Here is a 15,967-nt window from a genome sequence, read left to right on the forward strand (position 1 = left end):
TTTGAATTAAACTCCCAACAGTGACAAATGGTAAAATAACCTCTGAAAAACTGGCTTTTATGGTAGTATACTATAAAAGTCGTGTATTCTGGCTTTATTAGCAGAATACACAACCTAGTTAGCTGACTGCAATAAAATTATAATTTAAATGCCTATTTAAACAATTAGACTTCCTACGTATGTTTCCTACATGAATAATGTCATACTTTTGCTGCTAAATTGAAAATATACTGGTTAAGCCACACGACTATTCTTGCATTTTCCAACCAGTAGGGGGTGCTGTGTTACATGTCCCACGTTGTCTACATGCGTTATATATCCTCACCGGGGTTGCACGGAGACAGCGCTAATCCTTGTATCTGTTTTTTCCCTTTTCTTCCTTATGAAAGTAGATTTGCTTCCGTTTTGAAAATGCGGCGTTAAACATAGTTAACGGCTCAGTTTTAAAGTGGCGCGCCCGATTTAATTCCAACCTTTGTCGTGTGACTTGAGGCTGCGTGTAGATGTGTGTATGAACAAACGCACCTAAGTCATTGACAGAAATGGCCACCGCGGAAGTGGGTGAGTTAATTCAGTAGCAAATTATGTGAAGATGAATTTCTTGCTTTAAAATGTGCTTCTTTATCCTACTATCGAGTGTTTTAGACTTTATATGACGTATTCTACATCTTATCTAGAACTGTCTCGTTGCACTTATGACGTTCATTGTTATGAACCTGGAAGCTAATAGCTAGCTTGCTCCAACTGCCTTAAGATGCTGTATGAAACCCCTGCAGGTTTATTGTACCTTTATATGTGTTTTACTAACGCTTATAAAGTCACCATTAACTCCTATAAAATATTTTTTTAATATCCGCTGCGTATTGTGCATATTTTTCCCATGACTGAAAGGATTTTGAAAAAATTCGGTTTATCTTTTTAACCATCACACAATTCAGAAAGCCAGTGTCTATGTAGACTGTTGTGTTTAATGTATTTACACCCCCTTCGTCAACTTTAATATTAAATGAGGATAAAATACCACATTAACTAGAGTCAAAAACGTTGTTAAAATCCAAAATAATTAGAGATTTAGGTCAGTCCAAAGGTTGAAGTTTCATAAAATAATTTAGAGCACGTTGTAGGCTACTAATTTTCTGCAATTATGTTACTTTTTCGTGCAGTCAGACTTTATAATCAGTTTTTAATAGAGGTTTAACTTTTTTTTTTCTCATTTGGAAAACTTATGGTTCTTCCAAGTCTTTTTGGTTTTGAAGAATTATTTTATCTTTGTTTAGGTTTTAGGCCTTGGCTTTTTTAGTCCTCTTTTCTGCTTTTTTTTTTTAGAGCACATACTGTAAAATGTGCAGTGATGCAGTCAGGCACTATTTAATTCATTTTAATTCAAGTCAATTTATGACCATGGGGACTTTACAGGACATAAAGGCTAATTAATGAACAAAAATATAACTTAACCAGTAACTCAGTGCAACCACTTGACAGAGTCTGAATAAAGCTAAATTCAAAATAAAATTATACTAATATATTCACTTTAAAAGGTCTTTTACCAGCTCTCGTGTTTCTCTCAGAGCGACGACGAGGTCAGCTTGCTGCTTTGTCCATAGCAGCGGTGGTCATCATCGTGGGAGTCCCTTTGTGGTGGAAAACCACTGAAACCTACCGGGCCTGGTTACCTGTCAGTCAGATCAGAGAACTGGCTAAGCTGCAGGTTTGTAATAGAAGAGATTACCGTAATACCTGATTCATCTACTGATTCATCAGTTTTCAACATGTCTTATTCTCTTTGTTTCTCAGCTCCAGCTGAGTGCAGATGTGGAGGTTGTATTTGCTCGTGGAACAGTGACACCAGAGCAGCAGAAGAAGGTGCCTCTGACACAAACCCAGGAGGAGGATCATGCTGTAGATGGTGACTTTTTTTTTAAACATAGATGTTTATAAATTTTAATTTCATTTGTGGAATCCTGCACATTTTTCTTGTTCTTCTTACCATTAATGCAATTTTTTCCAGAGGATACAGGTTTGAAGTATAGGTATGAGACAAAATATCGCACAGCCACCATCATGGAGGAGGACGCCCTGAACAAACCTAATGCGGCAGGTGAGTTTCCTGTAGGATCTAGCTGTTTATCTCATCTATACATTTTAGTTTTTCCCGCAAAGCACAGGTGGTCACATGCTGCTTGTGTTTTTTTTTTTTTTTTTTTTGTCTTTTGTAGAGGCAGATCTCTCTTTGCATGTGCTAAGTGAGAGTCCATGTGGGTCTTTGGTCATATATGTGATCCCTGAGTCGTCCTCACTACTGCCTGAGGTTAAAACTGCTCACACTTTAACATTTATTCCTTACTATAATGTTGAATTGCTGTGTACACTTGAAATAACTATTATGTTTCTATTCTAAATTTTAATTCATTTCAGGATTATTTGAATTGAATTAAATGCCTTTGACACTGCAGATCATGGGTTGATGATGAAAAAGCTTAAGAGATATCAAATTAGAGGGACAGCACATTATTGGATGTAACGGTACCCTAATAAAGGATATGAATATATAATTTATACACCTCTTTACCAAAGTTTATTTGTGCCGTTCCACAATACTGTGCGCTTGGTCTCAGACCTTTTATTCTTCGGATTAATAATGCAGTAATGCATCAAATAGTCTGTAAAACTATAATCAAAGGTTATTTTGGATTAAAGAAACAACAAATAAACTTCAAAGAAAACGTTTGCTTTAAAAAAGGAAAGGTCAAGACATGAAAACGCTTTTATTAACATTCTAACAAAATGGAACATAACCAGGTGGTAAACAAATGTAAAATTTATTTTAGATTCAAGTTAGTTATTGTAAAAATAAAAGATAAGGAACAATAACTCCTGTATTTGCCATTTAACCTAATATATGCTTGATTACATTTCTTCTATGATTCTTAATGTTGATTGAACTGATTGCCTCATATAATTATTCTCTTAGGATGTTAAAGTGTACATTGGTCAGCGACGGACTGCGCTGCTTCGTGTTGTTCCCCAGATGAGAACAGCTAAGACACTCGAGCAGCTGCTGCATCACCTGCAGCCACACATCAAACAGGTACTGAGAGTGATGTCATTCAGCCGTGCTGACATCACTGCTGCCCTCAGCGACAGAGTCCGTTTCCACCCTGGCAACAAAGAGAGCATTGCAGACAGTATGAGAGCCTTCAAATCCAGTCCAGGTTGGTTATTTTTGTCAGAAGTTGCCTCAATGTAATTTATCCTTATAGGCTGTGTGTGTGTTTGTGTGTGATTTAACACTTCCCTTCTCTTCTCTGTTTATTATTTTAGGCTATGAGATAACATTCAGCTTGTTAAACCCCGACCCAAAGTCTCACCGGCTGCATTGGGACATCGAGGGTGCTGCGCAGACCTACATACAGCCTTTATTTACCAAAATGTCCCCGGTGGCTAATTTTAGCATTGACTCTCAGGTACTTGTGTTGGGAGTGTACTGTGTCCTTTCTCACATTGTAAGCAAAAACCCTAACCTACTTTATTGTGACACATCAGCAGGGAATAGCGCATAACTGTGAAGTGGAAAACTGGATGCATGGTCTTCAACATTTTTACAAATCTGAAATGTTTGACGTGCTTCTGTAGCAGCCCACATTAATCTAATGCCCCTACAAACATCCAGTGCAAACAAACACCTTAAAATTCCTTCTAGTTGTTATTTATTTTTAAAAATCTATGTTTACAGCTTGACTGTCTGTGTCCATCTAGATTGATCAGAGGAGCTGATGACAAATGCCCTTCACAATTATTATTTAAATGAAGTTTTTATCCTTCAACTACACTGCCTTTGTTCATCTATCACATAAAAATCCAATGAAATGCATTGAAGTTTGTGTTTGAACTGGAACTGAAATTGACATGTTCAAACTATATGAACACTTTCTCTTGGTACCGTTGTCTCATCAAAGTCCCAGACAAAACTTATGCAAATGCTCAGTTTTTGCTCCCTCAATTTTACAGACCTTGCATTATGCCATGCTGGGTGTCAACCCACGTTTTGATAACACCCGCAGTGCCTACATGCTCAACGCTGACAGCCTCGCACATGTTATCAACCCAGTGGAGGCCAGACTTGGTAAAAAAAAAAAGTATACACATATATATAAAAGATAAAATACAAAATGAATATAATGTGATTTTTCTTGTTAATATGCATATACTTCTTTTTTCAGGCTCTAATGCAGCATCTTCCAACCCAGTGTTGAATTTTCTTCTATATGTTCCTGATGCCTACCATTCACCTCTTTACATCCAAGATCAAAACAAGCAGGAAGTGCCCTCCAATGCCTTTCACTCACCACGCTGGGGTGGGATTATGGTAAGGTCACAGGATTATACCTGACTATTAAAAAAAATGTGTAATGAATAATAAGAATTCCATATGGGCATTTTCATTTTTAAAATTTTCACAGTACGTGGTCGTCCTGTGATTGTCACAAAAGGATCAAAAAGGCTACATTTACGTTGTACTGTAATTGAATATGCTTTTCTGTGCTGTTTATCAGCATAGTTGCACTTCCTACACAATGTAACTGTGGCACATAGGTCATGTTGACGGAAAAGTCGAGGTAAATTAATACTGTTTTGTGTTTTTTGTGTGTGTTATTTACTAGTTGTATCGCAGATTGACATGGTTTACAAATCTAATAACTTTGTAACAGTTATTAAATTAAAATGTTGCAAACTCAATCACAACATCTCGCTTGATTGTTTGCCACTGTTGCATAACAATGAAATAAAATAGCCTGTTTTGTAATGTATATGTTTTATTTTAGAAAAATATATTGTCAAAAACACCATGACATTAATAAATGCCAGCAAATATTGTGCTAAAATCCATTTTACCCAACTTGTATTGGTTTTCATTTGTACACAGAGTTAGCATTGATGTTCCCTTTTTTTAAGCACATCTTTAATATTCAAAGTATCTTTTGAGACAAGCAGGAGACAAGTGGGTTTTCTAGCTTGACCATTCTGCAACTGAATGTTACAGAATCTCATCATTCAACATCTCAATTTGACTGAAGTTCAGACTTTTTCAAAGCCACTCCAAATCTTTTATTTTTCTTTTTTCAGAGGTGAACTTGGTGTGTTCTGGGTTTTGCTACATAACCCAAGTCTGCTTGATCTTAAGGTCACAACCTGATGGTTGGACTTTTCTCTTACAAAATTTCACTAAAATGTTCACATAAGGCCAAGTTCCTTGTGCTAATTCAAATGTTAGCTTTCTGACCTGTAAATGTGTTTTGAACTGTCTGGATAAAAATGTTTACTTGTTTTCAGGTGTACAACGTAGATAGTTACTATGGGCCAGAGGCAGAGTTCCCTGTTGACATAAACATCAACATGGCTAAAGTCATGGGCGTCTTCCTCGCGCAGCTTCGGTAAGTCTCAACCTAAAGTCGATTGAGTTTATTTTTTAGGAACAAATTCTTCTGGCTTTTGCTTTTTTCTTACACTTAAATAAATGTGAACGTTAAATAAAAATGACCTGAGTAAATACAAAACTAAGTTTTTAAATGGTGATTTCATTCTTTATGAGAAAAAAGTTTCCCAACCCAATCTGGCATTTTATGGAAAAACAAATGTTCACAGCACAGCACAGTTTATACGAGGTAATTTTTCAGAGTTTTTTTCTCTGTCAGACTGTTGCTGGGTGTGCAGTCATCAACCCCTCCCCCCGGCTTCCTGGTGGCACCTTGTGGCAGAACCGGACTAGCTGACTGGGAGCTGGACCGTCTCATGTGGAGCCGCTCAGTGGAAAACATAGCAACAGCAACCACAACAATCACCTCACTTGCACAGCTGCTAGACCAGATAGGAAACATTGTTATTAATGACAACATTGCTGAACAGGTAAAGTATACATACCTCAAAAAAATCATTAATACATACTTAATAAGATTGATATAATAATTTCTTAAAGCAAAAGCTTTGAATATTTGTCATCATAATGATGTGGCGTGTATAGAGTTTTGATGGAATAAGGCTGTGACATGAAAAAATGCAGAGTGTTGGGTCTACTTTCCAGGTCCACTGTATGTAACTTCTGGATAATAAAATCAAATCTGTTGCACTCGATTTCATTTAGTTATAAACAAACTAAATATTTATTTACTTTAATTTTATTTGTTAAAATGAATCTGTTCATGTTCATAGTTCAACACCGAAGCATTTTTAAATGACAGTTCCAGCATAAATTTTTGTTGACCTCTGGAAAACGTTTTATTAATTTCTTCACGATGATAGGAGCACAAATGGAAAATTTCTGCTGCACAAACGTTTGATACCAATTTTGTTTGTTCCGAACCCGTCAGAGTTGTCTAGAACCTGTGATGAACCACCTGTGAACCAGGTGGTTCAGGTGTACCAGAACCACCTGATCATTAAAACAACTAACTACAAATCACACAGTTTAAAACAGAAAAGGTGACCGACTACGAGGACTTGAAGGTTTTCTAAAGGAATTTAAAGGAGTAAAAAGTGGTGAAAACCATGTATCATTTTCCTCCCACTTCATAATTTGATCATTATTAAATCCTAACTAAGATATATTGAGATTTGAGGTTGTGACATAACAAGTGGGGAAAATGTGGGGATTTATTATCTTTCTTTTAGTTGCATGTTTCCTAATCCATTACTCCTGTCGCTGTCTGCCAGGTGTCCAGCGCTGTGACGTCTCTGCAGCTTGCTGTTGCAGAGCTGGAGGCTGGAAACCTCAAATTTGCCCTGCAGTTCAGTAAAGAAGCCATCCTGGCTTCAGAGAAAGCCTTCTTTGACCCCTCTCTGCTCCATCTCCTCTACTTTCCTGATGACCAGAAGTTTGCTATTTACATACCTCTCTTCCTGCCGATGTGTGTGCCTATTCTGCTGTCTCTGATCAAAATAGCTTCTGAAGCAAGACAGAAACGTAGGGAAAAGCAAGCTAAGAAGGACTGACACGTGAAGATGTTATGGATAAACTGTTTTGTTGGTGATTTTGACATTTAGATGCAATGGGGGCATATAGAAAGACTTCTATACAGTGTTGTTTGGGGATATTGTTCTGTTTGAAATTAGGATGGTTATTTGTTGCAAGTTTTTATCAAATGACTACTGGAACTGTTGCTGTAAGCTTGAATATGTGTAAATGTGTAAAAACTTTTATATATGAACTCCACTTCCTATTGTAAATTATTAAGAATTAAAGACAAAAGCTTTAACTCACATTTTAGCCATTTTTTTTATCTTCACTTTTTACACGTTTTCATTTAAGCTTTTTATCAAACATTTTATGTTTTCAGTAGCTGTAAGCACAGCAAAATTATGAGAGAAATATGACAATTTATGAAAACACTGAAGTTGCAGAAACCTAAATAATAAAATACAAATATTTTGTTTGCCCAAATCACAAAAACATTTTTGTACTCAAGTCTCAGCAATTATTTAATAGTGACTTCAGCTCACTTTGGTTGTAGGGTGTGATCTTGCTCATTCCTGCCAAACTTTATGCTTTGCAATACTGCCGAGGTTGTAGTTATCCTTTTTACCTGTGTATTTTTTTTCTCTACAAGTTTTCCTTCCACTCAATTTCCCATTAATGTTCTGAATATAGCGTATCTGTTTTCTACTCATTGCATTAGCTGCTATATTTCAGCACATTTTAGTATTAAAAATATTATCTTATGCAAGATTAAAATTTTCAGAGAAACTATTTGGGTTTTATTTAGAGGTAAGCCACACATCCATAAAAATGAACAGAAATAACGGTTAGAATGCATTCGTTTGAGTATAAGCATATTTAGCTTAACTTGAATCACTTAATGTTTGTGATGCTGCTATCAACAATACTACACTAAATTTAGCCAGCTTTTAAGAGAACCTAATCTGACATAAAATGTTTGTTTTTAGCATAACTATATGGTAAAGAAAACAAAGCAGCATCTAGTTTCTGCAAAGCCAAATGATTGAATTAAAAACAAAGAAGCACTGCTTTAAAAAGTAATTAGTATTCTTTGTAAAGACAAAGCTAAAAAAAACAATTGGACTACAGTAGTAATACGGAAGTATAGTAGGCGAGCTGTTGCTTCTTAACCAATGCTAAAGGTGATTACGTGAACTAGCGTCACTACATGGCGCTAAGTTCGCCATTAAAGTTAGAGCGGATTTAGCAGCAGACAACAGAACAGTGTCGCAGCATTTCCCTGTTCGTTTTCACCCGAAGTTTCCCGCCTCTGTTACGAGACAGCTCTGCCGTAGCCTTTTGTTCACTAGCTCTTAGTCCATTTGCGGTACGGTTAGCTTATTTTGCGCTATCATGTCCGGAGGATTCGCTCGAGGACCCTCGGGAAGCAACGATTGTCGGATATATGTGGGGAATCTTCCCCCAGACATCCGCTCCAAAGACGTCGAAGACTTATTTTATAAATACGGATCTGTGCGTGATATTGACCTGAAGAACCGCAGAGGAGGACCACCGTTTGCTTTCGTTCAGTTCGAGGACCCGAGGTAAGCATCTGTATCCTGGTTAGCCTTATCCACACTGTTAGCCAGATGCTACACCCAAAGTTGTTTTAATGTTCCCTGATACAAATGTTCATTTACCCTCAGCTGCTAGTTTTAGCCATAACTCTAAACTATGTTTTGACAAATTTTTACATTCGTCTCATAGTTATATTTTCATCCTGTTGTAAGTGAGGTGTTCGGTTGCCTACATGTGGTAGGACTGAGGCCTACTTCACAAAACGAGCTCTATACGGCACCTAAATACAAGTTGTCATGGTTACAAATAAACCGTCCTTGTAGTTAACTTCTTTTTGGTATGTGCAAATAATCAGAGTTTTTCCCCCCCAGTATTTATCTTATGTGAACTTAACTTTAATAGTTGCTATTTCGATATGTCTGCAAAGTGGCTCTAGCTTTTAAAAGGGGAGACCTTGTAACACACCAATGTCGTGAAAAAATATACAACAGGCTGTATGTGTTTTTTTTCTTTCTTCATCTTTCCTTTTTTTTTTTTTTTTTTTTTTTTTTTTACATTTTCGGGCATATTAACATTCTTAATACAAGTTTTAGAAATGCTGTACCTCCTAAACAGAAAAAAAACTGTTCTGTTAAAAGTGACTTTTTTTGTCTCACATTAATCTCTCATTAAAGAAAATGTCCAACAATATCAACTATTTCACTGAGCAGAAAGATGGTGGACATTAAACTTCCAGCACGAATAAGTTTGGATATCTCAGCGAGGTGCTTTGATAGCAGGCAGCAATATGCTAAAATAAGTCTCCAAAGTTTTTATAATGTCATGATGGGTCTTACAGCAGGCTCTTGCTGCTGTTGATATAAAAGCTCACATGTACTCAATCGGAAAAAGCCTCCACATGCATAACTTTAATTGGAGGTGTACAAAAAAAATAAAATACATTTTATTTTCTTTAAAAATTCCACTTTATCGTGTTGCATATGTCAAATCTCTTTCTTGTTGTCTACAGGTCAGTGGTGACGATGTTTTTTTTTTCTAAAAAAAAAATCATTAAACGCCAATACAAACCACTCCAAAGTTCCCCCAATGTCTAACAACACATTGCACTTCACTTAGATTGCTCTGTTAGGTTCTTCAATAGAGCCATTGAAGAATGGCTCTATTGAAGAAAACTCTTAGAAAACTAGCACATGTTTTTCTAACCTGTGCTAGTTTTGCCTTCATGACGTTTGGTTTAACTTAACGAGGTACAAATACCAAAACTGGCTTAGTGGGACCCTAAGCTGTGTTCCTTTGTTGGCTACCTCTGCTTTGTAAACTTTTGCTTTTTAAGATTTAATGAATACGTAACCTTACTGGGAAAATACTGTGACAGTGGCCCTTTCACAGTAATTCAGATCTGTTGATGTCAAGATCCTCCAGTTGTTGTACTCTTTTGTAGTTACTGATTATAAAAATTTGCAGGGACGCTGAGGATGCTGTGTATGGGCGAGACGGTTATGATTACGATGGCTATCGACTGCGTGTGGAGTTTCCGAGAAGTGGAAGGGGTGGCGGAGGAGGAGGAGGAGGTGGAGGTGGTGGTGGAGGCGGAGGCATGGGGCCGTCAAGGAATCGGTACGGCCCTCCATCCCGACGCTCCGAAAACAGAGTGGTTGTGTCAGGTGAGTAATGCCTTCCTCTTTTCTGTGCCTTTGCCTCAAGAAAAACCGTATTTCGTACATCACCTTTTATCTTCCTGTTTTCTCTCAGGTCTTCCCCAAAGCGGGAGCTGGCAGGACCTGAAGGATCACATGCGGGAGGCAGGTGATGTATGTTACGCTGATGTCTTCCGCGATGGCACAGGTGTGGTGGAGTTTGTGCGCAAAGAAGACATGACCTACGCTGTGCGTAAATTGGATAACACCAAGTTTCGTTCTCACGAGGTACGTAATGAGTCGGAGCAGAAAGCTTTGTTACTGAGGAGGTGCTCTTGAGCTGCAGTTTGAAGTTTGCTCATTTAGCTGAAGAAGCGGGATTGAGGGGGATGGATACCCAACTGTAAGTAAATCTCAAAGTGTCCCTGGGAGAGAAAAAAAGAACATAAATTTTATTTTCATTTATGTTTATAATTAAGTGCAGGTTGAGATGCTTGATCAATCAACATTGTTTTTTTTTTTGTTGTTGTTGTTGTTGGGGGTTTTTATTTATTTATTTTTTTTACAACATTAAGAGAATTATTGGCCCCTTTTTAGGTTGCTGAAACCAATGTGAACTCTTCCTGGTGTCTGCTTGAACCTGGTTGTTCAGTTCATAGATGCTAACACACGCGTTTGTGTTTAGGGAGAGACGGCCTACATTCGTGTGAAGATGGATGGCAATCGCAGCCCCAGCTACGGCCCCTCTCGCTCTCGTAGCCGCAGCAGAAGCCGCAGCAAGAGCCGATCCCGCAGCTACTCCCCGCGCCGCAGCCGGGGATCCCCCCAGTACTCGCCCCGGCGTTCTCGTTCACGCTCCCGTTCCCGCACTTAAATCTGCCTAAACTGAAGCAGCGGTGTACGTCAGAGCCAGAGAGGAGGCGGTCACGTTTAAAATCCAGTGGTTACTCCCAGGATAATCTCTCACTTGTGTACAATGTTGTTTTGTGTGTTTCACCCAACGCTCCTTCTCCATTTTGTTTTTCCCTACTTTTTTTGCAGACTTGATTTTTCTCCCCCCGCTTCACTTCCTCTGTCTTTTTTCCCCCTTCTGTTTCTGCTGTCCATCTTTTTCTCCTCCTAGCATTTTTTTTTTCTCTTCTCATTGAATGCTTTTGTTTTTTTCTTTTTGCCATCGTCTTTGACTTCTCCCTAGCATATACAACTGTCCTTTGACCTTCTTGTGTGTTTCTCTGTAGAATTCAGAGGAACAGGATAGGATGGGAAGAGAGGAAACAGTTCATTTTAGGATAAACAGGAGGAGGAGGAGTCAAATATGGCACCAATGGTATGATGGCTGTGCCTTGTCGACTGTGAAATCTACACTTAAGGCTTTTGTGAATCTCTTTTCCTTTAAAATACTCAGTTTCCACTTGAATACTGCTGTTGAATGTTACAGTAAAGTGTGCTGTAAACTGTTTTTGGGGACCCTAAAACTTTTTTTTTTTTTGTTTTGTTTTTTTTGTTTGCTTCTCATCTTTTTGTAGTCAAAGTATGTTTTGGATTTGATTGGTAGTTGAATTATTAATATTTTAAAAATGTTTTCCAAAGGTGTGATTCTAACTCACCTCCTTCTCTTTGGTTCTGCTGGTTATTCTAAAGGTTTGGACTGGGCTCATTGGCTCACCTTTCCGGATCCGGATCAGGATTCAGGATCAGTTTAGGATTAGGCTTCAGGATGGATACATGGAGCACGACCCCGGCCCTGTCCACCTTACCCCGGCTAACCGGAAACCTCTATGTAAACGAGATAAATCAAACCGATTTGGCTTTCGGAATTATCAAAATTATTCCTTCATTTTTGGTCTGGGACCTCAGAGACGCAGTTACTGGCGGCGCAGTGGGGAAACCATTTCTCAATTTTTTTTATTTTATATATTTTTTTTTTATTATGAAAAGAAGAGCAAAGCTTGGATAGGATCCAGTAGGAGGGCATGGAGGTGCAGGATGGATCCCACGCGTAAGGAGAGTGGTAAATTGTGGGGGAACATTTGCCAGGGGGCGAGGGAGGTGTGGTTGGTAAAAGGAAAGGATGCTCAAAATGGTATGGCTTTTCTTAGTTCAGTCATTTCCAAAGATGGATGATTTGTGATTTTCAGTATTTCACTGCTTATTTCTCTTTTAATAAAACATTCAGTAACAATAAGTGAGTGCTGTGTTTGTTGTATTATTTTTTTTGTCATATACAGGTTTTGCACTATGTTGCGCATCACTTGCACAAAGTGTTTCTGAGTAAGCTGAGGTAATACGAGCAAGTTTTCCATTCATTTAAATCGTTTCTTCCTAGTTTTGTAAAAGTAGAATTATTCTAGTCCTAAATTCCCAGATTTTTCAAAGCATTTTATTAAATAGATCTACTTAATATCAAGTCAGAGAATTGAATGTATTCCACTACTATGCAATCACATTCAGTTCAGTCCCAAAGTAGTATTCTTTGTGGACAAAGCAGAGTGTTCACTGAGCACAATTAAATTGTTTCTAAGGATTTGTTAACTTTGAACAATTACATAAGTTTTCAGTCAGCTTTCATAGAAAGTAAAACAAGTTTTTGCTCTCGTAGGAGAATATATGTGCTCAATTATTAGGTAACTAAATGGGGGGAGAAACAATCTCACTTTCAGCTTTTAAAAAAAGTAAAACTATAAAAGCGAACAATTGTGTAATTTAGAAAAGGGGGAGGTGTATCAGTTGCCCATATAATTATTTTCTTGTATAATAATCACAAGCCTTCCATTCAAGGTCTCAGTCTCTCGAATCGGCTTATGATCAGTATTTTAGTGGAGTAACAACCACTGGTCTCCTTAAGCTGGTAAACCTAAGGGCAGAGTAACACAGTAAGCCTTTTTCTCAGAAAAAGCCCTGTTTTTTCAGTAAATAAATGATTTAACCGTCACAAAAGTGCATGTGTTTTCTTTCATAATAAATATCTTGTTTAAGATGGGATTACACATTAGGTTTTAGTTTATTATGTGATGGAGCAAAAATCAAAGTTTTCTTGAAAGATTCAGACTTCTCTTTAGCACTGCTTAGAGAAAGTTGGTTATGGAGTTGATCTAGAGTCCATCAATAACCAGAAAAGATCCAACTTATTTTAGGTACTGTCAGGTTCCTCTTAGATTCATTTCAAATCTTAGGGAGCTAATTTGTGACTCACTCTCTGAAAGATCTTACAATTTTACATTTTAAAGTGATTTCTATTTTTATTTTTTTGCAAGAATTAGAAGTTTTCTAGTGATTACACACCCTGCTGAACAGGATATTTTTGAATGTTATTTGTGTGAGAAACACTTTTTTTGAAGTCATAAACCTAGTATTATTATAGCTATCTATGTTATTAAAGTATTGTCAGACAAATATCATTATTTTGGTAATCCTATTTAGTTCATGCAAGAAAAAATTGTTTTATTTATTTATATGAAGCAGTGTTCACTTCTTGATAGAAATAATTTCTGAAAATGTTCCAGACAAAATCTTGCCACACAAAACATGGCGAGCAGGCTGCCGTACTGCTTCTAAGTACGTCAAAATGACATCTACGGCGAGGAAGGAGGTGAGAGCGGTGCAATCTGGGTGGAAATAAAATGCAGACCCTTCTCCGCGAGTAGAAAATGAGCGTCAGCTGGGCTAAGGCTCGTCCTGAGCCAATCAGCGGGAGGAGATGATGCAGAGGGCGGAGCGGGAGAACCACGCGTCCTTCAATAAATGAAAGAAAAGCTGTGCAGCCCCCCGAAGCGTGCATCTCTGAACACTGAAACTACACACAGGAACGGTAAGAGTTATTTAAATATTACACAGTGTGCTTTGCTATGACTGAGTATGCAAAAGCTGATGCGCAGGAGATACAGAGTGCTTTGCATCTTTCCTGCGCCGTTTGAGCAATAAAAGCGCATGAGCCACTGTGGAAACCTGACTACAAAGGCTAATGGTGGCTGAAGCAAACATCCTCTCGCACAGAAAGCACCAAGTTGGTATAGATGTGTGCACTCCCAAATCGAGTTATCTTTGTAGCAGCACTGCATGAAACGCAAAATGCCTCCCGCTGTAAAATGCCGGGCTCGCGTGGTTTGCAAACTGAAGCAAAAACATCGATTGAAAGAAGTGCTGACGGTGGATTCTGTGCTCCGAACAGCGTCTTGTCTGCATCCTTTTATAGACAATGTATCAAACTTTTGTGTCTTGCAGGGCATCATGTCTGACAAGAAGGCGGTGATCAAGAATGCAGACATGTCTGATGAAATGCAGCAGGATGCTGTAGACTGTGCCATGCAGGCAATGGAGAAGTACAACATAGAGAAGGATATCGCTGCCTATGTTAAAAAGGTATGGTGCCCTCTTTTAAAGTTGAAAAAATATGACCTTTTGAAGAACTTTTACATCAGCATTGACCTTCATCTTTCCCGCAGGAGTTTGACAAGAAATACAATCCGACATGGCACTGCATCGTTGGCAGGAACTTTGGCAGCTATGTGACACACGAAACTAAACATTTCATTTACTTCTACTTGGGTCAGGTGGCTATCCTGCTGTTTAAGTCCGGCTAAGGCATACACCCTTGTCACAATGTGCATGCTGCCACCTTTCTGCAGACATGCCTACCTCCTGGGCCGCTGCTTTCATCAATTACTTTTTGCCAACTGCAACACAATCCATCGATCAGTGCTTTAATCATGTCTGCACAGATGATTCATAGGAAGTCCAAGAATTAGGATCCGTCTGATCAGGCCCTCGGTCAGCGTTTGTACATCTGTCTTCGTTATATCTGTGTTTTTGCTTTTGTGCAAGTTGGTTATGGAGTCGACGTAGAGTCCCATTATTTCAAACGATTTTGCTGTAAAATAACTTATTTTTAGTGCATTAAAATGAGCAGCAGAGTTTTTGTTCAAATGCCTTTAATTTCCAGGACTAAAAATGTCAGGACTGTTGCTTGAACCTAATAAAAGCTGTGATATGTGGAGGTTTGAACGTGCTTTAACATTCCTGATTATGCCTGTGAAAACTTGCAGCGATCCTGTTCTGTATATCTGTAAACTCATTTGGTTGCCTGGTATTGTGACGGTATTTGTTGACAAATCAAATGTTGAGCACAAACCAATTTTGACAATTAAATAGTTCAAATAATGTCTGTGGGTGCACTTTAATTTGGTTGTATTGCATGGTATTATGCCTCACATCTGACATAGCTTTAACACCACCCTGATTGGTATTCAGGCTATGACAAGGTGTGTGAATTTTATGTAAAAGAATTTGAAACTTAAACTTACAGTTGGAACTAAAAATACATTAGAGGTGGCGTTGCTTTCATTGTACCAGTTTACTATCAAAGTAAGGAAATGATGGAATCTCAGTATACACAATGAAAATGCTCACATTAGCTGTACAGTGAGTTGGTGAAACAAGATGATTTAAGATAAATTTGTTCAGATTCCACTGCACTAATACACTTACACAGCCACTCACAAAGCAGACTAGATATCGTAATAGAAATCTAGTAAATTCTATATGATGGGCCTAATAAATTTTAATATTTTTTAAAGGATATTTGAAAGGATGCCATTGAAAACACTAATGGATTTTACTAACTTTAGTTAAAAAAAAAACAAAACAAAAAAACGGAAAATGAAGCAAAAATGGGAGGACATTGGCTCTATAAAACCCAAAAGAGAAATGAGATGCAGAGGAATCATCTCAGATGTCTGCCTTCTAGACTAAAAAGCATTTTTAATTTTAGGGAAACATTAGTGCAAGTGTGAATACTCAGTGGTGTTGAGGCTCTAGATTAGAA

The 15,967-nt window shown here is 37.9% G+C and overlaps 3 protein-coding genes across 6 annotated transcripts; all 3 read left to right on the plus strand.

Annotated features, from left to right (window-relative positions):
- The first annotated feature begins 302 nt into the window (after positions 1 to 302).
- pigs (phosphatidylinositol glycan anchor biosynthesis, class S) lies at positions 303 to 7,254 on the plus strand. Its single transcript, XM_044139778.1, has 12 exons — positions 303 to 561; positions 1,569 to 1,708; positions 1,795 to 1,906; positions 2,009 to 2,098; positions 2,217 to 2,308; positions 2,972 to 3,212; positions 3,322 to 3,464; positions 4,009 to 4,123; positions 4,221 to 4,366; positions 5,332 to 5,432; positions 5,694 to 5,904; positions 6,709 to 7,254. The coding sequence occupies exons 1-12, from the start codon at positions 543 to 545 to the stop codon at positions 6,985 to 6,987; spliced, it is 1,689 nt and encodes a 562-aa protein (XP_043995713.1). The 5' UTR covers positions 303 to 542; the 3' UTR covers positions 6,988 to 7,254.
- Positions 7,255 to 8,112: 858 nt separating this feature from the next.
- On the plus strand, positions 8,113 to 12,328 carry srsf1b (serine and arginine rich splicing factor 1b). Of its 4 annotated transcripts, XR_006372880.1 has the most exons (6): positions 8,120 to 8,535; positions 9,974 to 10,173; positions 10,262 to 10,434; positions 10,832 to 11,044; positions 11,385 to 11,473; positions 11,788 to 12,328. XR_006372880.1 is itself a non-coding variant. In XM_044139782.1 (5 exons), exons 1-4 carry the CDS (start codon positions 8,345 to 8,347, stop codon positions 11,018 to 11,020), a joined length of 753 nt encoding a protein of 250 aa, XP_043995717.1. In that variant the 5' UTR covers positions 8,120 to 8,344; the 3' UTR covers positions 11,021 to 11,044; positions 11,385 to 12,328. The 4 variants fall into 4 exon arrangements, 2 of the variants coding, with proteins under 2 accessions (XP_043995716.1, XP_043995717.1); XM_044139782.1 differs by having other exon boundaries at positions 11,385 to 12,328; XR_006372879.1 differs by having other exon boundaries at positions 8,121 to 8,535; positions 10,832 to 11,473.
- Positions 12,329 to 13,806: 1,478 nt separating this feature from the next.
- dynll2b (dynein, light chain, LC8-type 2b) lies at positions 13,807 to 15,303 on the plus strand. The gene is made up of 3 exons (XM_044139783.1): positions 13,807 to 13,954; positions 14,368 to 14,505; positions 14,589 to 15,303. The coding sequence occupies exons 2-3, from the start codon at positions 14,374 to 14,376 to the stop codon at positions 14,724 to 14,726; spliced, it is 270 nt and encodes an 89-aa protein (XP_043995718.1). The 5' UTR covers positions 13,807 to 13,954; positions 14,368 to 14,373; the 3' UTR covers positions 14,727 to 15,303.
- Positions 15,304 to 15,967: the final 664 nt, after the last annotated feature.

This window comes from Gambusia affinis, linkage group LG15 (genome assembly GCF_019740435.1).
Source record: "Gambusia affinis linkage group LG15, SWU_Gaff_1.0, whole genome shotgun sequence".
Taxonomy (NCBI): domain Eukaryota; kingdom Metazoa; phylum Chordata; class Actinopteri; order Cyprinodontiformes; family Poeciliidae; genus Gambusia; species Gambusia affinis.

Coding starts and splice junctions, on each gene's coding strand:
- pigs (XM_044139778.1), top strand. Junction 1,907..2,008: donor GGAGGATCATGCTGTAGATG/GTGACTTTTTTT, acceptor AATTTTTTCCAG/AGGATACAGGTTTGAAGTAT. Junction 4,124..4,220: donor CCCAGTGGAGGCCAGACTTG/GTAAAAAAAAAA, acceptor TTCTTTTTTCAG/GCTCTAATGCAGCATCTTCC.
- srsf1b (XM_044139781.1), top strand. CDS start 8,345: ATGTCCGGAGGATTCGCTCGAGGACCCTCGGGAAGCAACGATTGTCGG. Junction 8,536..9,973: donor GTTCAGTTCGAGGACCCGAG/GTAAGCATCTGT, acceptor AAAAATTTGCAG/GGACGCTGAGGATGCTGTGT. Junction 10,435..10,831: donor CCAAGTTTCGTTCTCACGAG/GTACGTAATGAG, acceptor GTTTGTGTTTAG/GGAGAGACGGCCTACATTCG.
- dynll2b (XM_044139783.1), top strand. CDS start 14,374: ATGTCTGACAAGAAGGCGGTGATCAAGAATGCAGACATGTCTGATGAA. Junction 14,506..14,588: donor TCGCTGCCTATGTTAAAAAG/GTATGGTGCCCT, acceptor TCTTTCCCGCAG/GAGTTTGACAAGAAATACAA.